At 42.6% G+C, this 25423-nt stretch overlaps 1 protein-coding gene across 7 annotated transcripts in view; it reads left to right on the top strand.

Annotated features, from left to right (window-relative positions):
• The window catches only part of LOC118099782 (kelch-like protein 29), a 225524-nt gene that overhangs the window by 130162 nt on the left and 69939 nt on the right, over positions 1-25423 (top strand). For all 7 annotated transcript variants that reach the window (XM_035144545.2, XM_035144542.2, XM_035144541.2 and 4 more), the window contains 4 exons: positions 11194-11332; positions 18597-18793; positions 21424-21536; positions 23560-23706. In XM_035144545.2, coding sequence (XP_035000436.1) covers positions 11194-11332; positions 18597-18793; positions 21424-21536; positions 23560-23706 — 596 coding nt within the window. The remainder of the gene's footprint in view (positions 1-11193; positions 11333-18596; positions 18794-21423; positions 21537-23559; positions 23707-25423) is intronic.

The following is a 25423-nucleotide window of genomic DNA, read 5'->3' as shown; positions in this document are numbered from 1 at the left end:
GGGCAAGGAGTCAACCTTTTTTTTTGCGGGTTTAAATACTGTCAGAAAACCCTGTGTGTACCTGTAAATCTTGGCCTGAAAGAGGTTTTTAGAGATTTTTACTTGAAGAATTACGGTTTTAAGGTGTAAAAATTGATGTTGTATTGCTAATCTGTGGAATAGTGAACCCCATTAGTCCTCACACTCCAAAGATCATCGCTGTAATAGCAGCAAAATACTCTCCTGTCTCTAGCAGCACACCTTCTAAAACCGTGCCATGCCGGTAATGCCTCTGTAATAACTGGCTCAGCCTGCTGCAACCACTACGTGTCCTGTTGACGTGCCCTTGCTCAGTTTATGTGAGGTGCGTCGTATATACGAAGGGCATCTGATTGCTTAAATGTGTTTAGTACTATGTTTATTTTTCCATAGAGAGTTTTAAAAGCGTTTGGAGTGATTGCTTTGTCCCACTGCCAGTTTCCACACAGGGGAAAACTCTGAGGACGGATGATGAAAAGCCAGAGTGGACCGACTTACCTGACTGAGGGAGGGAGACAACGTTAGCGTTTGTTTGTTTGTCATGATGTCGCGGTTTAAGGTCAAATCTCATTCTCGGCAGGAACAGAAGTGATCCAGTGCAGCTGGCTGGCCGCCATTTGTTTGCACTGTAGGCAGCTCTCTGTTCTGCATGTAAGCAGGTGTGACGCACTGTAAGTAGGTCTCATGCACAACTGGAACAACCTGGATGCTCAGTAAACCATCTCAAGGTGAAGCACAAAAGAAAAACCGATATTCTCTGAAAGGCTGCATTCATGCTGATGCACTGGGCCTCCTGTCCAGATGATTCATTTCACTCACTTAGTCCTGCTTTTTCCACCAAGGTTTATAATGGGGGTGAGACAGAACTCTGGCCCTCGCAGTAATTTATATGAAACAGCAACTTAGCAATTTAATTAAAAGGGGAAGATGGAGAAGTGTTGCGTACCCAGTCAGTTCTAATCAAATCCCCTCCAAATGTATGGTATGTTATCTGCACCAGCCAGCGACTTCTCAGAAGCACAGCATTGTTATTAGGATTATTCTCTCATGACATTGTCTTGCCCAAAGTCGCGTGCGTATGTATTTGGTTGTGTGTTGAGGTGCATTTGTGCACTTGTGCGTTTGTTTCTGCATACGCATCAGCGCCTGTGTGTGTTTTTGCACTGTGACAAAGTCATCTGTTGTGGTGTGGATGAATAACTGAACCCCGAGTTTGACAATGACGTCCTCCGTAATGCTTGAGCCGAGCGTTTGCTAATCTGTGCTACAGTAGGTCACAGTCCGCTCATACAATTTCATGTGGTTAAAAAAACACACCAAAAAAACAACTAAATCTCATATTGGCATCTTGCCTCTTTGGCACTACGATGAATAAGCCAATTCAAGACTCGGGCTGAGTAATAAAAAGAGGGCTTTTTAAAGAATGCCTTCTATTTAATGTCAGTTCCCAAAAGCAGCCTTTATTACGAGTAAGGACATCTTTAATTCCCATTAAGTGTCTCACATAATGTAGGTTTCTCTAATGGTAAGAAATTGAGATACATTATTAAATGATTAGCCAGTGTGCAAATCAACCCATTCATCCAAAGCCATTGTTGGTTCTGGAAGAATTCCTAGTAATATTTGGAGCTGCATCGCTTTATTTCAACAGGCAATTTGCAGAATGCTCAGAGCGATGGAGGAAACCTAAACTGTTGAATCAGAGTCTGTCGCTTTGGGACAATTTGGCCGCTCTCTCTTGCAAATGTAAATAGGTCTGTTGCCCATAGAAACAATTCAGAAGCAATACGCTGCTCTGACATGGAGAATAGATGTTGACTCTGAAGACATTCATTCAGCAAGCCACTACATGTAGTGGCATCTATATTTCCATCATGGCACATGGGGCCCTTTTGTTATGTGTAAAAATCTGCAACACTTGATATGCTGTCTTTCTGCAGCATTGCATCAACCAATCAGAGCCGTCCTCATGCTGTCTCCTCCCAGTGGCAGACAAACTGAAAAGTGACTGCTGCCTCTCACTGGAGCAGTAAATGTAACTAATTAATTCACAATTATTCATTAATCCAATGTGCATCACATTTCATTAGTCCTTCTTTCTACCCCACTTACTTAATCGTGTTGTAATGTCCTTTTTACATGTATATATGTGCAGAGACGACAATGACAGAGTGATTGTGAATAAATTTGTGACCACACCACAAGCTCACAAATGAACATTAAGCTGCCTTCAAGGTGCTGTTGTAAACGTCAGATTGTTTTGTTGAGATTGCATGAATCATATGAGCGAGCGGGTAAACGCGTCAGAGAAATTTGTGTTTTGATGTGATGCAGACGTGACTGAGATGCATCACATTTGTAACATTGGTTCTTGGTTACGTCTTTTTTATTGAGAACATTCTCAGCAATAGATGATATTTATGTTGTGATTTGTGTGTGTGTGTGTGTGTGGGGGGGGGGGTTGTTGTGAGAGGCTGTATGGATGATGCAAAGTATCAGTGGCTCATTTCCTTATTTTTGACTGCAAGTATTTTTGGAACAGTTGAGCAGAAGTTTTGGTCGAATGCTAATTTGCAGTGATAACGGACATTTCAAAACTTCTGCCCGCAACATTAAATCAGCTGGAATCTGGTGTCCCTCAACTTTTTCCCAAAGTGGCCACTTATAGTGACACTTACACAACTCAAGACACTGCAGAGGAGCCTGCAGGTTTCCTCGCACCTTCTTTTGCATGAAGCTGTCATCAGCTCAGCCTGTATGTGGGGAACCGTTAAAAATATCCCCTGCCCCCGAGATATTCTTGGATTGTGATGTTGGTCAGCTTCGCAGACAAGCATACATTTAAGACAGAGCTATTTTCCACCTGTAAAAGGGTTAAACGCTTGAATGGGTCTTTTATTTCAGCGATGATGAAAAAAAAAAACATGAGCACGGTATGTTAATATAGTTGAACAGGATTGTCACATTAGTGGCTTGGCACCATATTGACTTTACCGTTTCGAGTAGGTTCAAAACGCAGGTTTAAAAACAGCCATGGAGGAGTTGTTTAGTGCTAATGATGTGTCAGGGAGCTATAAGGGGACCACACACACACACACAGAAAGAGAAATGGGTTTCCAGGAATATAAATGTATACACATCTTTGATGTGCCGTTGGATCTTGCTAAATCTGAAGTCAATGTAATTACACATATTCCTTTTTTGCTTCTGTGGGCCCGTTATGTCTTCTTTACTTCGCTGTCATGTGACCTGCCCGGATGACAGGTATTGGCACAATAAGTGTTACCTCTCTAAACCCTAATTAAGACGTACTTTTGGTAAAAAACATAATTTCGAACCATGTTGAAATAACAACTTTGGAGGATCTCATATTCTTTTGGAGCATTTTAATTGGAAGTGAAAATAGGCATCATGGTATGATTTGTTTTTGTAGCCTAAAATGCTTTCAGCCGGAATAAACTCCACGATCCTCCTTTGAATTATTTTGGAACAGAAGTCATGTCCCAGTTATTCGGCGGGTAGAGTTACTCCCATGGTGCATCTGTAGGAGGTTAGACTCACTCGACACTGATTGCAAAGAGAAAAAGATAGAAGTGTTTTTTCATTTTTGTCATGCACCAGGGTGAAATAGCAAGAAATCATGTCAAACAAAGATATCAGTGCAAGAAAAAATGAATTAAATTGGATTCATTAATGCAAAGTTTTGGTTTAGCTCAAATGATTTGGTTTCCAGTTATTGACGCTATTATTTCATACATAAATTAGAGGTTTATTACAGAACTACAGAAAATAGTTTTGACACCACCATAGTTAGTACAAAGATACAGTGAGGAAAATCGGAAGCAGCCTTTGCCATCTTAGTGTATATTAAAATAAAGCATCTTCTTTGTCGTAAACTTGTGTTGTGGCGCCTGAGGGAGAGAAGAGACAAGACAGAGCTCTGGTTTGACAGCCACAGGTGTATCCTCTTGTTAAAACCTGTTTGAGGGAGAATGACCACTTGTCACTTTCTGTCCTCTCCCTCCCTCCTGCCTGTCTAATGAGGAAGCCGCCGCACCAGCCGAGACCTGAGACTTTCTCCACTTCCCACCAGACTCAAACGGAAAGAACAAGAGAAACATTGCGTGACATCCTGTCACAGTGTTGCAGCAGGCCAACACACGCTCCCGGGGCTCCCTTTGTTTGTGTTCTTATTCCTCAAAGCCTCTCCTTGTATTTGCCTTGACTTTGTTCTGCTGGTGACAATTGTTCGCTTGCATATATGTGAGTGCGTCTGACCCTTTGCGCCAGAGAGTACATACGGAGGTGCGAGTGCCCAGTGCAGGACAGGGAGCTCTCTGTGCTACTTTACTACTCGAGGTATTTTCTGGCATGCCTGTTTGGAGAAGACAACAAAGGCCCAGACAGTGTCTTTGAGGGGCACCGGTTCCTTTCCTCTGTCATGGTAACCCCCAACCCCCAACCCCCAACCCCCAACCCCCAACCCAGGCTCTGACCATACCCGCTGACAGCATCGCTGAGACTCGGAGCAGCTCGGATCAGCAGATTCGGGCAGCAGGGAAAAAATAAAGCGTCCTCATCGTGGACTATTCTCTGAGGCTTTATGGCTCCACTGCTCTCAAACGCTGAAATCAGGACGGCTAGAGACTCGAGGGGTCTCGAGGACCTCTGATGCCTCGCTTGTGGTGATTTGCCGGGAGTAGTCAGCGGCTGTTGAGACGTCTCCAGACATGAATGTGGCAGTGATTGTTAGAGGTACGTTTTAGGGACCGTTTGGAGTAATTGCGCCGTGAAAGAGACACAGGCTAGATTGGGTAACACACATCTGCTGGCTTTTATCTACGTAAAGGATCATTCGTTCAGCAGATGGCAGCGAGATGAGTGGCCTGATAGTGCTGGTGACATTTTGCACCCGTTAAAGGCTGACATTTAGCCATTGTGGCTTTTGCAATGAACTGTCCTGAGCTGAAGATGGTGGCATTAAACACAAAAGAAAAGACTTGTGAAATGTTGCTTTTGAAATGTGTTGGCCTCCCCTCCTGTTTTGTGCAAATAGGACATAAGTGTGGTTTTGCAGTGTATTTTTTAGTGCATCCCTGTTTGAAATGTTGTGTGAACAATCCAATAAATATTATATATTTAATACTAAGACATTTTATGGAAAGAAACCAAATTATTCCAATTATTGTCTCCTCTTTCAATAATATCTGACAATCCCAAATCAGTTGCTTATCTGATATATGATTTCATCAGAAATGGCCTGATGCATCGAAAACCCTAAAATACATGTTTGTAAAAACCTCCATTTATGAAAATGTTTTAAAATGTATTAGAATTTTTATGTTTTTAATATTGTGTTAATTTATGTTACTATGTGATTTTGGAGCCTGGGATATTTTCAACATATTTTGCAAAAATTTTAGAGAAAAAAAGATTGTCGCTTTTCCAATAAAATTTTTAAAATCTGTTTTAAATTATCGTTTGTTACAAGTAAATTGAATGTAGGATCATTATAAGTGCACAAAACTACATATTGAATTTAACCTAAGCATTTCTAATTTTGTCTCTAATAATAAACAATTTAAGCAACTTAATTTGTATGAATAAGAAAATGTTATAAAGACTAACCTTAAAATCTCAACTTTTTAGATTGAGAGGGAGATATACAAACATAAAAAAAATGTTGCGCTGCTTTTGTTGTTAACAACTTTTAACCAATGAACACTAATGGATTTTAAAATGACTTAAAGTCAGAAATTATATAACATGAAAAATAATTAATAAATAGCTACTTTACTTGAGTCAAAACATGTGCTAAAAGTCAAGAAGTGTAAGACTGTATTTTTAGAGCTTTACTTTACTGGACATTCATTTTGCAATAGGGCCAAGTCTATGTTATCTGTGCCGAAGAAATCTTTTTATTTCCTTTTTGAAAGCTTTGGTCAGGCAGTGTTCCCACCCTGAATTTAAATAACCAGGTTTAAGATGCGGAGATAGAACAATCTAAAAAACACATATCAGTGTGTCAAGTCATAATTTAAGAATAAGGGTTAAATGCTTCCTCGGCCTAAGAGCTGATATTGGGTTTTTCCCCCCCACTGTTGTGCGTGGCACCTGGGGTTGCAGAGTAGAGAGATTACATTATCCAACAGCTTGTGCTGACAGTGAACTCTTGACCATCTCTGTGAGTGTGGGTGTTTTCAATGTGTGCAGTCAGAAACAGGGAAACCATTTTAAAGTGGTGTTCTTATCAAAGTCAGCAGGAGGCGAGAAGTTTTATTTCCCCAAACGTCCATTTGATGCTGCAAGATCGGCGCCATGATGTTTTGGGGTCTGAGACAAAAACCGGTTCGCCATGATTATTATCTGAATATTTATTCATTTCTATTCTATTTTTATTACCAGGGCAGCACTTCACATGGGAATACCCCTCACGAATCCTCCTGACATTATCAGTGCTTTGACAGTAGGTTTCAGGCCTTCTGTTCTCTGCGGGGGGGGAGACATTTTTCAGGGGAGCCAAATGCTGTGCAAGCTTTTTGCTTGGAAAGATTTCTTTTGTGTGCATTTATTATATTTATGCTCTTGGCCCACTCTGCTCGTTCTGTCATAAAGGAACCTTTGAGCTGGAATTTCTCAAACGTCCCCACTTATCGAAAGGCTTTTGTACAAGAGAGACCATTTTGATCAGAATGCCTCGGTCCAATCTGCTTCAGCCCTGCAACAGTGCTGCTGCTGCTTCTTTGAAAGCAGATGCCTTTTGTTATAAAATGAATATATCTTATAATGTCTGTAATTATATATCTCATAATATCTTGTAAAATTCATTCAAATATTATCCAGAATATTCACGTTAAAAGTAGCAATGCAAATACTAAATTTGGCTTCATATCACTTTAAACTAGAGGCGATTGTTCATTAATTAATAAAAAAAAATTCGAGATATACATTTGTTTATTTTTCCAAATGTCTTTTTAACTGTCAATTTGATTGGTTTATTAATTCATACACAGTGTGTATTATGGAAGTTAATCTATTGGGTGAACGAAAATCAACAAAAATTAGTTTCGTCAAATTTGATTGATTTCTATTTATTTAAAGATATTTTCAGTATATTTATCTTGCACGTACAGCAATACTTTTTCATAAAATATTGTTGACTTTGCAGATTTTTTTATTAATTGTTTTGAACACCATTAATAAATCATAAATTAATTTCGTTTTCACAAGTGGCGTGATAAAATGATTAACTGCTATTTGATTAAAAACTGTACAGTGTAGTGAAGTGCTGTCCAAGCTAAAGGAAAGCCATTATTGCAGACATGTACATTGAATTATTGATCAGCTAGCATGGTTTGTTCTAGGTAATTAAGCTGTGAGTGTTGGTGGGAATTGATTGTTGAAAGTTTGAAAGAGAACAAAAAGGTCAAAGTCAACACACCAGTGCTCCACCGCCGCAACACAGAATGTCAGCCAATTCAAACGAGATATGTGGACAATTACATGTCTATTTGTGAAGTAGGAACGAGATTTGTCAGGAGAGAAATGGAACAAAACATTTTTTATATTTAAGAAAACATGGCTTTTTAAATTTAAACCATCAAAAGTCACTTTTTGCTGTATGTATTATAAAAACTGTCTTTCACAAGTTGTCACATCTCACGAGTCTTAAGAAAGAAACTAATCTAATCTAATCAAAACAAGTTTACGTATTTTATAACCAATTATTTTTGATTTCATGTGTCGTTTCATATTTATCAAAAATGTATGCCATAAAATTCTAAATATTCTGTTAGATAAGTTGTGATGCCACAATGTAGAACAAATTTTAGAACTTATTATCAGAAAACACAATCCAGTGTGTGTGTATATATATCGATATATATATAGATATATAAATGGTTGTGAGCTAAATTATATTTTTATGAAAGTTTTCTAACACTGTCTTAGCTCTGCACGGGGAATTAAATTCAAATTCCAAGACGATTCATCTTCATAAGGTTGTAGGAAAAAAAATCAAATGTTCCGCCTTTTGCTGTAAAACAAAAATTTTATTTTTGAGCTTTACTTTTTAGTCTTTTCACCACAGCAACTCAGAAACAGTTGGCGAGCTCCTCTGAAAATATTACTTGTGAATATGCATCCAAATTTTCAAAATTTCCGTTCAAACACAAAATGGTGGGTCTACAGAGGCGCATGTAAAATACATGTAGAACCTTAAAATGGCTCCGTGTTTGGCAACCAATGGCACACGGAGTCACCCTTCTTACAGCAACCAATCACAGTCCAGCACTTGACTTGCCACACCTTGTATTATGGTGCACGCTGATAGGTTACTGGAAATCTCACCCGAGGAAACCCATTGGCCACAGCGCTCGGAGATGTTTGACAGTAGAGTTACTAGGCTGAGCAGCAGAGTTGGCCCCTGTGCAGTGTGTCAACCAATCACAAGGAGCCTGCGCAGGGTGTTGTTATTATTGTGAACAGCTTAGGGGCAGGAAACTACTCTGGCACATTTTATCACTGTTTGCAGTCCGCGACGTGTACTCCAGAAATGTAGCACATTATACCCCTATGAGGATATCTACGTACTTCCCACAAAACAAACCCATGCTGCTATTTTCTGCGTCTGCTGCGACTCCGTGTTGCGCCCAGTCCTCGAGAGATTTGTTTCCTTTAAGAGTATTGAGATGTTGGGTGTTTCAAAGCCGCTGAACATGGCTGTGCCTCACCACACTCCACGCCAAACCCCAGAATGGGGACGCCATGTGCAGTTTCATGGTCCCCGGCGGTGATGAGTTGTTCCAGGGCGCTTCACAGATCCACCCAAGAAGCTGATGATTAGCTTTTCCATCAGGCATTCAGGTGTATCTGCATGGCTCCGAGGGAGGCGGCCATTGTTTGCTGACAAGTGGAGTTCTCTGTCTCCCCCTCTCACTTTCTCTATTGTTGGGGCGAATGGATGGTATGCGGTGTGTCTGATTGGAGGTGAGAGCCATATCGGCCGCTGGAGATCCACTAATGCAAACTCGAAACTACTGTGTATTCACTATTCACAGCCCATGCCCACACAGTAATCAGATAGCTGTCTCACTGACAAACAGCGGTGGGGTGGAATGTGGAGGGAGATGGATGAAAGACAAGGCAAATGCCAGCTTTGTGTTTGCATGTGCATGGTCTGCTCCAACCATACAGTTGTGTAGGTGGTCAAAGCACAGCAGACATATTGTCAGAAAACTGCATCTATTATAATATTTCCCCTCAATAGCTATGCAGCATGTTTAATAACCAGGTCATTCTCTCTGGCCATTCATTTCTCGACGCGATAACTCTGAGGGATGCGCCGCTCTGCGAGGAGGCTTTTTACCAAAGCACGCTCGTGAATTGCACCGTATTTGTCATGTGTCTTTATACGCTATAATTCCAGCTGCAGAATTAATTCAGAGCTGAGCTGCCAGTGTCAGTCAGGAGAATGGAAGGAGCTAAATGAGTAGATATTCCAGCCAAATAGAGGGGCGAGTGTCATTCCAGGTTAATTAAATCCCTGATTTGTGTCTGGCGTGAACACAGACCACTTTCAGGATCATAGCGGAAAATAAAGGTCCTTTATATCAGCTTGGACGTTGCAAATACAATCACAAGTCCGATCAGTTTTGCACGATTAGTGGCTAGACGGTAACGCACACGTCTGTCCGCACACACGTGCACATGCACACACCTTTCTTGGTGCACATGATGTTGACAACAAATGCTTGCTGCTGGTCAGATTGCCGTGTTTACGCTGAGGTAGAGTGGCTGCACTAGTCTCAGGAAAAATGACCCTTCCTACTGATCAAGGGAGGATTCGCCACCTTTCTTATCTATAGCATCATTCCCCGTGTCTCATACAGAACTGTGGCTGCTCTTTATCTCTCCCCAGCATGTGTCCTTATACAGCACAGACTGTGTTTTGTGCCCTAATACGCTTTTACTACGTCTCACAGCCTGCAGTCTCCATGAAATGCTCTGTTAACGCTATAAGACAGTGCAGAAGCCGGCACCCTCTATGATGCTCGGTAGTATACTCCTGTATTTGAATCTCTTAGTCTTTGCCTTTTAGTGGCGTCCTGAGTAGTGGATGGTAGCGGAGATTAACAAAGCTTACAGTTTGGGTTATCTCTCCTCAGGCTGTGGAATATGTTGCTAGTCTCCCGCTGATTTCCATTCTCAGCATCCCCTCATGGTGCCTCATTAAGACGCAGCGAAACAAGAGCCTCCGACCCAGCGCCGCAGCAAGGCCAGGCCTAACATTGTACGGCTGCACCAGATTATACAACTCGCTGTGTACTCTTTGCCTTTCGACTGCACATTGGTTTGCTCTAAGCATGTTTTCTCAGATTGTGTTTTGTCACTTTCTGTTATTGCCGTGTATTTTTTTTTCCCAGCGAGAAGGACGAGGGGTGTTTTTCTATGAGTGAGAGAGTGAGCGAAGGGATTTTGGGGATAAGCTGTTGTTTTCTCATTGAGCAACATTTGAAGGTCAACTCTGTGCTGACTAGGGCATTAGTGAGAAGCCAAAGAATTTTATTTCGATATGAATAATGCATTGACAGTGTCTCTGTTTTCAGCCCACACGTTTTTGTTCACTTCATTTAGCCTGCCGCCATTGAAGTTTTAGTGCTGCAGATTAAATTGAAAGTCAAATACAGTTTAACAAGTGTCTTTCCCCATAACAACCATTTTTTATTTTATTATATTTTCTTTTCTTTTTGTATTCCTACATTATTGGTTCCAGCCCACTGCGACCCCCAGAGGATAAGCCATACATAGATAATGGATGGATGGATAGTTCTGTTAACCACTAGCATGCTTTGACCAATCACAGTACAGTATAGAATATGTGCGCTAATTATTATTTATTTTTTGACATGCACTCTTTTTCTGTTATATTTACATACAGGCTTCATTTTGCTTTGGCCGAAATGTCGAATCAAATGTGCACGTGTCACCTGTTGTCTATCATGTAATGAACACTGTTTCCTAAGACCTGCCAGCAATAATGTGTTCCTCAATCTACACTGTTTAACATTGTGTTCTGTTTCTTGTTGTCATGCTTTTTTTTTAATGCACTTGTATTCAAAGAGAAAATTCTGAACCCAAATGTGGCACTGTCTGTTTCTTTTTCTTCTTCTACAGAGATGTTGAAGGAGCTGAACCAACAGCGCAGAGCGAAAGAGTTTACAGACCTGAAAATAATTGTTGAAGGCAAAGAGTTTGAAGTCCACCAAAATGTTCTAGCTTCCTGCAGCTTGTATTTCAAGGACCTGGTGAAAAGGTTTGCCTTCGCTTCCCTTCTTCCCACCAGCTGTTGATCCAATCTGTTCTTTTCATAGGGCGCATTTGTGTCGCTTTTTTTTTTCTTTCTTCTTTTCCCTTCCCCTCTCTCTCTTGCAGGTGTGTGAAGACTTTGGTTCCTAGCACAGGGCCAGCAGCCATTCCTCCCTCTTCCCGCTCAAATGAATGTATCTGAAAGTGGAGAAAAAAAAAAAAAAAGGTCAACCCTCGTCATTACCTTTCCTCCCCCATGTAGGGCAATTTAACCACATTTCCATTTTAATGAGCAGTGAAAATGTTCCATGACTGGGGACGTTCTAAAACTCACCAAAGGGCCAAAACAAAAGAATCATACCTTCTTCACTTTGGGTGGTAATTTGCCAAAGCTGCACTGTCTTCTCTGGGCAGAGGGATTTTTGTCCCCTGAGCTGCCACTTTTTTTCTGTTGCTGTTTTGTGAGTTCTGCCGCAAAACAGCCTTGTCTTATGCTAATACATCATGGTTAGTCTAATAAGACATTTCAGAGTCATAAACAAAAGGACGAGACAAAAGCGCGTCTAAAACAGCTTAATGAACCACCACTTTCACAGGTTAACACCACCCTTCACTGATGTATTTGTTTGATGTGGATTCAAGAATTCCCTCTCTACTCTGCCCTTCATACTTTTTATTTTTGTTCATGGGCTGTTTTGTTTCCATGGGTGCCTGTCTGTGTCTGTGTCTGTGTGTGTGCATGTGTGTGTCAGCCACAGATCCTTTTAGTGTCTCTAGATGTGTGTGCACAATGTGTGAGAGTGACTGTAAAGTCTGATAGCGCAAGTATGTCTTTTTTTTATCTGCCTTGTTTTTCCGGAAGGGGAATACCACAATTCCCTAATGTCCTCATCCTCACTTCAAATCCTTGCAGGTGTTTCAGCTTGATTGAGAGTCCCCCGGACCCAAAGTTGTTTTGCCGCCTTGCTGCTTGTGTGCGCGAGTGTGTGCGCGTTTGTTCTCACTTGCATGGCTGGGGATGAAGTGCTGAGCAAATACAAAGACAAAACAGAAGAGATGCACACACACACAGTCGCTGGCGGTGGCTGGAACGCCTTGGGGAAGTTTTCCACTTTGCCCCGCAGCCATGCGAGCTCATCAGAAAGCTGCTTATCAGCCGCTGCTGCCGCGGCCTCCTCTCTCGCCACCGATACACTTGTTCCTCCTGAATGGGGACGGAGTGAGGAAGACCAGAGAGAGAGCAGGCATAGAAAAGCCACAGAGCAGCGTTTGTACTAGGATCACTCATCTCCATGACAGCAATACTCGTAGCGCCCGTGAATAAAAAACGAGACGCTCGGTCTTCCTTTGACCTTGACAAAAGCAGAGAAGCTTCCTGAGAGACTCGAGCGGCTTTGGACAGAATTGAAGCCCCCGTGCTGGTCAACCTGTCCATCAGATTGTCTCGTCTCTGCCTCTTATCCGGGAAGTACAGTCGCCAAATCGTTAATGCGTGAAGACGGGGCTCCTGAAAGACACCGCAGCTCCCAGAGGAGTGGTCGGAGTTTCATCAAGCTCATCTTCATGCCTGCTGCTGCCTACACAGTCAGATTTTTCTTGTTTAATTTGACAGTTTAACAGAGCAAATTCTCATTAATTGGTTAATTAATTGTAAAACTGCTTTGATTTATTATCATAACGCCGTAGTTTTTCACGAGATTATGTCTAAAATAGAAATGTTCTCATTCGACTCCGCACTGGAGAATATCTGATGGATTTGTTATACTAATTGTTAATTTTGGGAGGCGTCTCGGCGTCGATTTAATGAAGTCACGATCATCAGCATTATGCTAACGCTGCACCCTCCACAGTGATGGCTGTTGATATTAGAGAGAATGTGGCGCCCTGACTTTATGGAAATGAGAGGTGTGTTAGAAATGGACAGCGGTGAGAAGTTGACAAGAGAAGGACAGAGACGTGGGAATAAATGTCAGTAACGAGCGTACGGGGGGGGGGACAGGAGAGGAGGAGAGCGTTTTGGTCGTAGCTGAGAGGCGTTCGCTGTCAGGCGGAGTGTCACAAGCTTGGTTAGACAGAAGCGAGGACTACCAAAGGCCTCTCGTGTGCCATCCTGGTCACTTTTTCAATGAGTTACAGTGACGCTGCCGGTGGCTCGCTGCCGTCCACATCTTTATAAGGTCACATAAGAGACGCAGAGACATAGAGAGAGAGAGAGAGAGAGCAAGACTTCATCTCTTTATATGTTCGGTACCCACTCTCCCTCGCCCATTTCATTCAGGAGGGGTTCACTGCTGTTTAGAGGCCCTGTCAGCCCACTGTAAACCACGTGTGTGTGTGTGTGTGTGTGTGTGTGTGTGTGTGTGTGTGTGTGTGTGTGTGTGTGTGTGTGTGTGTGTGTGTGTGTGTGTGTGTGTGTGTGTGTGTGTGTGTGTGTGTGTGTGTGTGTGTGTGTGTGTGTGTGTGTGGCCCCAGCTTTCCCTCAACCATCCTCTTTTTCTCTGGAAATGTGTGTGTGCAAATGTATTAGATATGAAGCGTCTACACGTTTTACTTTGTGTGTGTATGATTGTGTGCATGCTTGTGCGTGCGTGCGAACACGAAAGATGGAGGGACATAATTCTCATGTGTTATCCAGGCAGGCTGCCATTAGTCAGAGTAAAAGTAGAGATGTAATACTGGAGGGTGAGGGAGTGCACATCACACTTATTTTCCCTGACCTACACACACACACACGTTTGTACTTCTATCTTAGTGAGGACAGCCATTGGCATAATGCATTCCCTAGCCCCTTACCCTTACCCTCCAAACTAAATGCCTAACATTAACCCTTAACCTAACCTAAACCTATCCCTAAAACCTAGCCCTTACCCCTAAACAGTCCATTAGAGGGGGGTCAGAAACTGAGCACCGGCCAAAATGTCCTCACTGTAGGTTGTCGGCTCAGACTGGTCCTCACAAAGATAGCTGTACAAGAGCACACACACATGCCAACCCAATGACTCACTCACGAAATTAAAGGCCTTATTGGAGAAGAGCCAACATGTAGCAGCATAGAATGACAAAGTAATTATGAAAATTTGTTCAAATTCCTTTTAATCACATTTTGTAGCCCATCTTGACAAGGACTCACCGGCAGAGGAGATTTTGTATCACAAAGGGACTTTCCTGCGTGAATAAAAAATATGGAATAGAATATATAAAAGGGTAAAAAATAAAACACATGCATTTTCAAATTTTTGCTTATCTGGCAAATTTTAAATCCTCGCTTTTCCAACATAATCCTCCAATGTCTGCCTCCCTCTTTTAGGTGTTCTCCTCCGCTGCCTACGCTCACCTAAAATATTCAGGCCTCCCCTAAAGTATATGTTCATTCAACCAGCCAGCTCAGCCCACGGTACCTGAAGAATGTAATGCCTCTCCGAAATGTGCGTACACGTCTGCCCTTGCCCCCACCCAAAAACCTATTACCCTACCCTTTAAAGGACCGATGCACAGAGCAGGGAGACAGATCATCTCCGGTAATTCCATTTTACCCCTCGGGATTTTCAAATAAGTGTGCTCCGCAGGCATTTAATTTATGGCCACTGCATCAGTAATGTAAAAATCTTTCAGCAGTCCTGACACATGCTTTCATGCCATTTGTTTTTCCTCCCTTCTTCCCCCTCTGTCAACTCATGGCTTTCACTGTGCCTGTGAGCCAGAGAGTGTTATAAGATGGGCAGGGAGCTATGTTTAAGCCCATTACAGTGCAGGCCCTGTGTGAACTCTGCAGCTGAGCCCTGTGAGCACTGCTCAGCCCTCTGTTGTTACCTCCAGGGAGACAAAAGACACTGTAATACTCCTCTGGGATTTCAATTAGACGATATGTTCTGATTGGCTGACTTTAAAGGGTCAGCTCATCCAAATCACAAAACATGTTTTCTACACACCCAAATTCTCTTAGAATTTCGAGTTTCAAGAAAAGAGGTTTTCAAAGAATCGAGTCCTGCTGTCGCAAATCTTTTGTTGTTGTTAGTTGTTATGTTAGGAGATCCAGTCCCCAAAAAAACCTGCCTTGATGATGTAGTAACTATAATTAATTTTTTTATTTTATTTTGGTTCTTTAAACTCAAATTTTTACCAGATTAAGGCACTATAATTATAGAAATCAAATAATAAAAGATTTCTTATCGTGTATAATTTTTTAGCTATATATATATGTATACACTTTCTACTATATAGACACTGTCTACTATTTTCAGACAGATCATTTCTTTGGAAGAAAAATTGTTTTTAGAAATGATGTTATCCATTATTTTCTCAAAGGAAATTTAGCTCTGGATTGTTTATTTTTATTAGTGACACCAATAAAGAACCAGAAATTTAATTCCTGGTTGACCCCCATTAGTCAAATAAAACACTTTTTCTAACACATTTTCTTATTTGTCATTGAACTGGCCCTTTAATAACGAAGCTTCACATCCATATTCACATTGGCTTGTGCATTTTGCTCTACCATCACTCCTCAAAATAAACTTTTAGGTAAAGTTTTTCAAGTTTTTCAATCAAGAGTTCTGTCAAACCAAAGTCCACATTTCTTTTCCCCCCCACCTCTCACGCTGATGGCCCTCGGCTCACACTAGGACACAGCTTCGGGCTTTTAAACTCTCCACCTGTCATCCTGTCCTCTTTGTCCTTTTAGAGTGTGTCTGACACAAACCAGGCTCTTTCCAGCCAAAAGAACCTCAGCATCACTCTCGTACCTGACGCTGTAACGTGGCCTCATTACTGGAATGCAAACGCAAGCAAAAACTTGAGTCCCGACACTGACGGAGCTCACACATTATGTGCGTTTATTTTTATAATTTATTCCTGATTCATGTTGTGACAGGGGATGTAAATACAAACCTATTTTGTCCCAGAAAACGTAGGCTTTGCATCGGAGTAACCGTCCATCTTAACATGTCTTCGTATATAGCGAATCTACTTCCACGGAGAAAAAAATTGTCTTGTAAGAGAAAGCTAAAAGTATCGCCTGTAAAATGGGCTTTTTTTAGGTTGAGGGATGTTTTAGGAAGGGTGAGCTTGTGTTTGTGTGCGTGTGTGTACATGTGCGTGTGTGTGTGTGTGTATGTGTCTCATGCTGCTCCCCTCCTTCCTCTCTCCCTCTGCTCACCACCATTTTTGACAGTCTCTGCTGATTTTAAGACTTCCTCTTGAGTAAGTGGTTGGTTCACAAACAAATCTCTTTGCCTGAGTGTGCCCATCTTTTTCTTTCCCCCCTCGTCCTCTCTCTCTCTCTCTCTCTCTCTCTCTCTCTCTCTCTCTCTCTCTCCCTCTCTCTCCCTCTCTCTCCCTCTCTCTGTCCTCTGTCTTCCCTTCCTCCCTCTTTCACTATTTAAATTTGGAGTCTGCAATCAGAAGCAGCATAAATATCCACCTCTTTAAGTAGCTCTAGAAAAAAGTCATTACCATAACACAAGTGCTCAGACAAAACAGACTACCACTTGAGCCGCTTCCAATTGCACTAATTGACCAGGTTGATGAGCATGCTCTTCTTTATATTTTTAGCCCTTTCTCCCCCATCTTTTCTCCCCCGCCTCCCTCCATCACTTTAACCCTGAACAGCACTCCCCCCTCTCCCTTCCCTTCTTCTTGTCTTACTACCTGCCCCCACTGCAGGGCTTTGTGCGGAAAAAGGGGCAATAACACTGTGTGGCTTTTTGCTTTGCAGGAGGAAAAAGAGTAACTGCCTTGGTTTTTCCAGCCAATGTCCATCCAGAGACAAACGCCATTGTCTTTTATTTTATCTTATTTTTTTTTGGATGTCCTTCTCCCCCCTCTCACCTCCTGAGTGCGCTTTAAATGACAACTAATGTCTCAGTTCATACACTACAGGCTACTGATGAGTATTGCGGCGGGGACAAAGGCTCCCTTTAGGTGTGATGGTGGTTTTTGTTTCTTTCGGGGGTGGGCGGGGACATCTCTTATTTAAAAGACCAAGGCACAGTCATGGAACAACCCAACCCCTCCCTCAGAAGGATGGCTGCTGGCTCCCTGTGGAAGAACCGTCTCACCCTGCCCCCTCCCTCCCTTCCTTTTTGCTCCACCTCCCTCTCCCCTCCTCTTCTCGTCGTCACTCTAACCATTTCGTCTACCTGTCTCATCTTGTTTGTTTTGCTGTCCCGTGTCTCACTAAATGCTGACTGTCTGTCATGATTTCTAATCCCACAAACTGTCTCCAGCAGAGAAGTAAAAGACACACACACACGCAGGGAGTGAGAGAGAGAGAAAAAAAGGCAGAGCATTATCATTGTGCCGCCATGACTGACAGAAGCAAACAGCTTCCATCCATCTTAATGTAGAGTACTTTTCATATTGTTGATGTCCGTAGCCGCGGGAGGAGACAAAGTAGTGGGGGCATGTGTACTGCTGGGCTTTGATTCCATTTATTTTGCCCTTGAGTGGATTATTGTTTCACATGGGACATTAAACATGGGTGGCGAGGTGTTATTTAACGCTCTCATACCTCCCCGGGGGGGAACCCTGCATGTGAACTAATCTCGGCCATTTGATCCCGGTGAAGTCACAACGCGGCCCGGCTCTGAAAGCAGCTCCCCGCATATCCCACTCTCTGCATTAGGGAGGGATATCGTATTCTATTTAATTTGCTCATCCAAACACTCCCTGGCACCTCTCACTCCGCCTCGCCAGCGGGAGTGGATGCATTGCTTCGATACCCAGCAACCCACACGGCAGCGGCGTAGGTTCAGCGAGGGCCCTCCAGTGCCACACGCGCCATTTTCATCCTATCACATGTCAGCGTTACGAACTGTGACGTCCCTTTTCTCTTTCTCTCTGTTTTTCTGTCTGATGGCTCCAACGTACTCTGCCATGTATGCATGTCCACCTCTACAACTATGCATACATGTAAACACACGTGTACTAAGCATGCCTGTTGAAACAAAGTAATAACTCCTGTTTGCCTAATCCTTGTTCAGAGGGGACATTTTGTTTCAGATGCAGCACTATAGTTGCAAATGTGCTAGTCCCATAGAAAAGTAGAAACCATCCAAAGTTCTGTTTCTGTCCCCTTTTCACATTATGTTCTTATCTTATTGTGTAATGATTCTCTTATTTTCTCCTCACTCGTACTGGCCAAGGTGTGTTATAGGTGTTGTATGTAGCGTACACGTATCTGTGTCCCTATCTTCTTTTCTGTTCTGTTTCCTCGATTTCCTTCCCCGCGATTCCTCTAACCCCTCTGTCTCTGCCGTGATTGGTTGACCCAGGTCTTCGGGGGAGACGAGGAGCGGGGAGACGCTGGAGCTGAACATGAGCAACATCAGCGCCGACGTGCTGGAGCTGCTGCTCGAGTTCGTCTACACGGGATCCCTGGTCATCGACTCGGCCAACGCCAAGACGCTGCTGGAGGCCGCCAACAAGTTCCAGTTCAACACCTTCTGTAAAGTCTGTGTGTCCTTCCTAGGTAGGTGTGGCTCAGAAAGTGTGTGTGTGTGTGTGTGTGTGTGTGTGTGTGTGTACTCATTTTTGTTACATGTATGGGCAAAAAATGTCATTTCTGAGCTCCTGGTTAAGTTTAGGGGTAAGATTTGAATTGTGGTTAGGTTAAGGTTAGGCGAGGTTTGGTCATGGTTAAAGTTAGGTTGGGTTAAAAACGCTTAACTTAGTGTTACATAGGGGCATTTAAGGTTAAGCAGTTAAGGCCAGGGATAAGGATTTGGGTAATGCCGTCCACAATGAAAGGGAGTCAATGCAAAGTCCTAATAAGATAGCTGTGCAAACTTGTGTGTGTGTATGTGAGTGCAATGTTTATGTCAACTAGTATTCATGATTATTACATCATTATATCCCGATGCAACCTTCCCTGCTGAGTGTAGTATCAACAGTTTTGTGTGTTTTCATGCACTGTCACGCATCATCAATACACACACTCACACTTGCAGAGTTTCTTAGGCAGAACCTTAATTTACCTCCCTTACTTAAGCCCATCACGCTCCGGTCTCTCATGTTTCCAAAGCCAGCAGCTGTGTGAGTACGTTCTCAGTCAGGCACGGTGCCTCTGAACCCGTCCCAGCGGGCAGGACCGAGCGCGGGGGGCAGATTTATAAAAAGGTCAGGGAACAATTGTCACTTAAATGTCAAATCCTCTGGCCTGAACCGTGATGGAATTGAAAAATAGCAAAACAGATTGATACTCTCCCTTGATGCTTCGACAAGGTGTGGAAAGTGGAGCAAAGGGGGGGAGGGGGCCTGCAGGAGGTCACGTGAAGCACAAATGGCATGTTCCAGATTTTAGTGGGTCGGGCGACCAAAAAGCTGCAAATGTCAGGTTTTGCATCCCATTTACTAAGTTGTTTTGTTGTATTGGTAACACAAGGGAAGTGCATGTTGGCGAAAAAGGTCAGCGACGAGAAAGGGAGTGAAAAGAAAGTAAAAGAAAAGCAGCAGTCCACGTTATTGATTTGTTTTTCTCGATTTGGGAACCTAAAAAAAGAAAAGAAACATGGAAAACAGGGAAACCATTAGTAGACTTCATCGCCAGGGAGACGTCAATCCATTCTTCCTCGACAAGGTACATGACATTTCGGCGCATTAGAACGAGAGAGATACGGGCGCGGGCGTGCGTCCTTGAGCAGAAAAATTGATACGGTGTCAGAAATTATTGAAGTTTGTAACAAATACACACAGAAGAAACAGCAAACATCTCCATGACCTACTTTTTCTCACACAACCTCAGATTCAAACAAACACAAACTGTCATTTATTGTGTGACCGCTGCTCAGTGAGGAACCGTGATTGCTTTTTATTATCTATTATCTGGAGGTGAATTGGCGACATGCTCCACACTTCAACTCTTATTACCGCGATGAGAAGCTTTTCACATATTTTTAGTGACTCTACCTAATATTCATTTTACATGCCCTGCATCTCCGTACATCTGAGTGGACTCGCGCTTTTATCCAGCAAATTTAATTACAAACTCTTCTGCATTGCATTGAAGAAAGTGATGAAAGGAATATGCAACATAAAGCGCATATACAAGCGTGCACTCACACGGTGTAATAACTCTTCATATCCACAAACGGCATTTCAGAGGGACATTTTCAAACAGCCCTTTGTTTTGCCACTAACCTCCTCCGCCCCCGACTCTGGTGCAGCGTGAAACCAGCGTTTATTTGTTCTCTGCTTTGGCCTTTGTTTAGTTGTGATCCTGCAGATGTTAGGTGACCTTTATTGGCTGATATTAGTTTAGGGAAGACTCTAAGACTCTGTCTTCAGTGATAAAAGACCTGGCGTCGCTTCCGCTCTGATGGCTATTGTTTAATCAGGCCTCTTTTAGTGGCCACTGACCCAGTCGATCTGTGAGTTAATGTGTGTGTTTGTGTGTGTGTGGGTGTGTGTGTGTGGCAGAGAACCAGCAAGTTTTCCTGTGATGAATGGCGATGTGCGTTAAAAAACTAAAATTACAGACACACAACCTTAAAAGCAGCATCCTTACAAGAAATCACAGACGGTTGCGTAAGCCTTCTCCCCACTGGCCTGGCCACGCGGGTAGTTTTATATTTACTATGAAACTACACAACCACACTGTGTGTGTGTGTGTGTGTGTGTGTGTGTGTGTGTTGGTGTGTGTGTGTGTGTGTGTGTGTGTGTGTGTGTGTGTGTGTGTGTGTGTGTGTGTGTGTGTGTGTGTGTGTGTGTGTGTGTGTGTGTGTTTAGTATACCCCGAGATCTGACAGGACTTATTTAAAGTGGCCCCACTAATCCCAAATCCCGCTCCCTGCCATCCAGCACCTTGCCTGGGCTGTGAGCGATCGATTCCCCTTGTTGTTTGTCCCCGGAGCTTTTTTGAGTTATTATACTTGTTCTCCTTTAGTCTCAGGCAGATACACCCCCCGTTAGGCTACGGCTCTGCGCCACCAGCAGTCACTCTTTCTGTCCCTGTAGCTTTCTATGTCTGTGATCTTTTTATGGATGTCAGAATTTTTTTTCACCCGTCTTAATCAATCTGCCAATGTCTGATTTTTCATGTTTTGCTTTGTCCGTCCCCTCTGTCTTTCTTTCTGTCTCTTGGACCTTGTTCATCGACTTTAGAGAAACAGTTGACTGCAGCTAACTGTCTCGGAGTGCTGGCCATGGCCGAAGCCATGAGTTGCACGGAGCTCCACAACATGGCCAAAGCTTTTGCACTGCAGAACTTCCCTGAGGTACGTAGAGATTCATTATTTCATGTTTTTTCCTGTGGAACAAAGTTGAAGTTGAAATAAATTACGAGTGAGTAAGACTATTAGAAAACTAGAATGGCACTCAGTAGAGCACGTGCCTCTGCCATTAGGTAGAATTCAATCAAACTGCACCAAACTATGCACACTTATAGATATCAGTCGTCTAAATATACTGGATTTTTTTAATCAAGATCCATGAATGAAAGAATGAAATGAAGGATCAAAAACTGCAATGTTGAAAGCTGATGTGGTGGGAATTTGTGTTGAATAAAGAGCAAAGTCAACACGGGTCTTTCTGAGATTTAATTTGGAACATGCAGATGGACTCATCACATCTATTACATGAAGGGAAACTGAGCTGAGTAGTGGCAAGCTCTTCAGGCCGTCTACTCTTGTCCTGCCCTTGGACCTGCCGTGAAGTGTCAGCACTAACACTTAGTGTTCCTTGCAAAGATTGTAAAGAACACTGTGTCAGATGAAAATACCATTTACCGTTTGTGATAAGGAATAAGAAAGACGTAAATAACATAAAGCTTAGAAATTAAAATTTCTGGATTTTCACCAAAATACTGTTTACTGGTAATCTGTCCAGTAGCTTTTGCGTAATGTTGCTTACAAACAAACAAACAAACCTAAACAAACAGAGAATGGTGTCTTTGGTGGAGGTAATGATTCGAAAGTCTTCACCATTATAGAGATAACACCATAAAAATGACTTGTTTTGCTTGAACATCATTTTGTGAGACTTGCTTTACACTGCACAGGAGAATATTTTCTACCCCACTGAACTAATCAGTTTTACATGTAACATATAACATTGACGAAGTGCATTAGATGTTGCATATTTTAAATTCAATCTAGCAAATGCATGGATCTGTTTGTTCAATAGCAAAATTAAAAGGCTTCGCTCGGGTAAAAGCTTTCACCAGATATAAGGTCATTTACTGTAGGAGCACAATGTACTGTACTGTGTGCGACTAACTGCACTTTCCACTTGTTGCCATGCCGCTGTTAGATAGGCTGATGAAAAGAATATACACAAAGACACAAAACACACAGAGACAATGCAAAGACATTTGCCTGTAGCTGACAAGGAATTTTGATAACATGAAACCATGTAGGACAGAAAATTGCTCTCCAGCACTCTGGAGTTATAAAGCAATCTATAGAGCGAGAGACAAATCTGAATTGATTTCTCGCTCTATAGACGGAGTAGTGAATTAGTAAACCTGTAGCTGCAACACATAAATCTCTCTTTGGCTTTGTTACATTTCTGTTTTTGTACAAAGGGATAAGTTAGATATATATACGGCTGGAGCTTCCTGCTTACTGAACATTGGTACGGATCTTCCAAACAAACTCTTGGAAATACAGATGATTGGCATACTTCTGAAAATGTAACTCTTGTAATCTTTCAAATCAAAGCAGCAAAACTGAGCTTTGATTGGCAGTAATCAACTCGAGCAAAGAAAGACTACGGTTCATGAAAGAAAATCACATCAGTAGGGAAACGAGGAAATATCAGAAATCACATTATTGAAGTCGGCATTTCCCAAAGAACTAATTAAATCTGTCGTGAACATGCATGCATGTATGCACACAAATGTGTTCATACACACGCAGGGAAGTCACACTCGCGCGCAACAGATTCTGAGTGATGGGTACTGACACTAGGTACCAGGGATCGATAAGTTGTGGAATGAGAGAAAAACTGCAATTGCATGCTACAACCGTAGCTTAAACTATAAGGTTTGACTGTCTGCGTGGATGGTAAAAACATTATGGACCATAGCACTTGATAGCTCGTGGTAGTGCAAATGAGCGTGCTATTTTTATGAGTGTAAAAACGTTTTAAACTTTTTTTTGTTCATTATAAAACTGTGTCGGGACAAATTAGAATATTGCGGCCTGCCACAGTCTCGATAATCGATGGGAAACACTGAATGTAGTAAATGAGACACTGCAATTTAACTGACTGGTGATTTTGTCTTCCACGACCCGTCAGGTTGCAGGACAGGAGGAGATTCTGAGTGTTTCCAAGGAGGACCTGGTGGCCTATCTGTCCAATGACAGTCTAAACACAAAGGCGGAGGAGCTGGTTTATGAGACGATCGTCAGATGGATCAAACAAGACCCCAACTCCAGATCGCAGGTAATAAAGAAAGAGTGATGAGTGTGTTTGTGAATTGTCTGAGCACACACTGCAGGTGTATCATGGGATGAAAAAGTACGATAAAGCCCTTGTTACCACTGACAGTACAGATACTGTACGTCTGCAGAGCCGTATTACTTTAGTTGTTGCATCGACCCTCGCTGTCGGCCCCGAGAACTGCACAACATGAAAAACAAGAGGAGTTACTCCTCACTGTATCGTAGGTAGTGTTCATCAGCTTTGTGTTTCGGATTGCAGCCAAACGCAGCAGTGGTTGATAATCCCAGGAGCGCTTTGCCCTCAGAATGTGCTCTATTCTTAGTTTCACTTCATTTGTTTGTACCGCATGAAAATAACCAACAAAAAGACACAGCCCCCTTTCTTCTTCTGTCCACCTCACAGGTGTTTAATTGTACTCCTGCTGACTGTTAATCACTATCTAAGGTCATATCGCCGAGATGGGTATTGACACATACTGCAGGTAAAATTTTAAAGAAATGTGGAATCAATAAGCCTCAAGGTCAGCATTTATGAAAAGGTAAATAGATGCAGCGCTGCAGACGGATGTCCATCTGGCGGGCGAAAGCCTCGGGTCCTGAGGATCTTTTATGGATTCAGTCACAAAACCCCATGAATTTGAAACTGACGATTTTAAAGTATTTTATAGCTGTTTAAAAATGGAGGTGAGATGATTATCAGATAAATTACACCAGTCCATCACTGTAAGAGTCACTCACTCAGAGTAATGTCTTCTCATCAAGCAGCAAGTGAGGGAAGCAGCCTTATATCAGCGGAATCAGGTTCGGCACAGACCTCTGCAATCAATGTTACTTTATCGGCACCAACTTTTATGTGGTACATCCGTCAATATTTGAATTTTTCACCTTTCGGATTAAACATTTAGCGTTTATCCTTTGGTACGTGGCGCTCTGAGATTATAGTGAAATCCATCTGGCAGGTATTAAGTGTCGGACAAAGCTGAAGAACAAACTGCAGGAAGCTGACGGCGATGCTTGTCAGAAATAAGATAAAGGGGTTATTCACTTAAGCCATTTTTCCGACATGAACGCCGGAGAATTTCTGCGCAATTGTATCACAACTTTCTCTGGAGTTTGCAGAAGACAGGACGTAACGTATAAATTCCACTGCGGAGATCACAGCACATCAACATCAGCGTCGGCCGGTATCACCAAAACCTCTCGAATCTCGTCGTCTTCATCTGCGTTTTCTACTTGTATGACTCCTCTGTTTCATCCTGACACATTTGTATTGTCGTCGTTTTTTCATCATTGCATCTGTCGTGTGTTAGAAATGGCATCAGTGCACCCACTTGCTCACCGTGAATCCTCTGGAGAATCTGTGTTCTCACATCATGTTTCTACTAGGGGGGGCCGGCTGGAGATCAGTGCATGTCCCAATGCAGCTTTTAAATAAGAGAGAAACAATATAGAAGGTTTGTTTGACATGGGTATCAATCTGTCCTCGGGACAAATCCACTCAAATTGGACTTTGTGTGGGGACTGATGGGAAAATTTGACACGGTGGCCCTGCAAAGTCACATGGAGCCACGAGAAGGCCGGTGCGCAGCTTTCAGGAGAACATACGATCCCTGTCATCCGTGTGGGGGGGGGGGAAAAGCCTCCAGCCAGCTCAGTTCAGTGGACTCCCGCAATCACACACTCTAATGGAGAGGTGCAGAGGTGAGTTACTCTGATGG

Source organism: Hippoglossus stenolepis, chromosome 20 (assembly GCF_022539355.2).
Source record: "Hippoglossus stenolepis isolate QCI-W04-F060 chromosome 20, HSTE1.2, whole genome shotgun sequence".
Taxonomy (NCBI): Eukaryota; Metazoa; Chordata; class Actinopteri; order Pleuronectiformes; family Pleuronectidae; genus Hippoglossus; species Hippoglossus stenolepis.
This window is presented reverse-complemented; position numbering and strand designations above follow the sequence as displayed.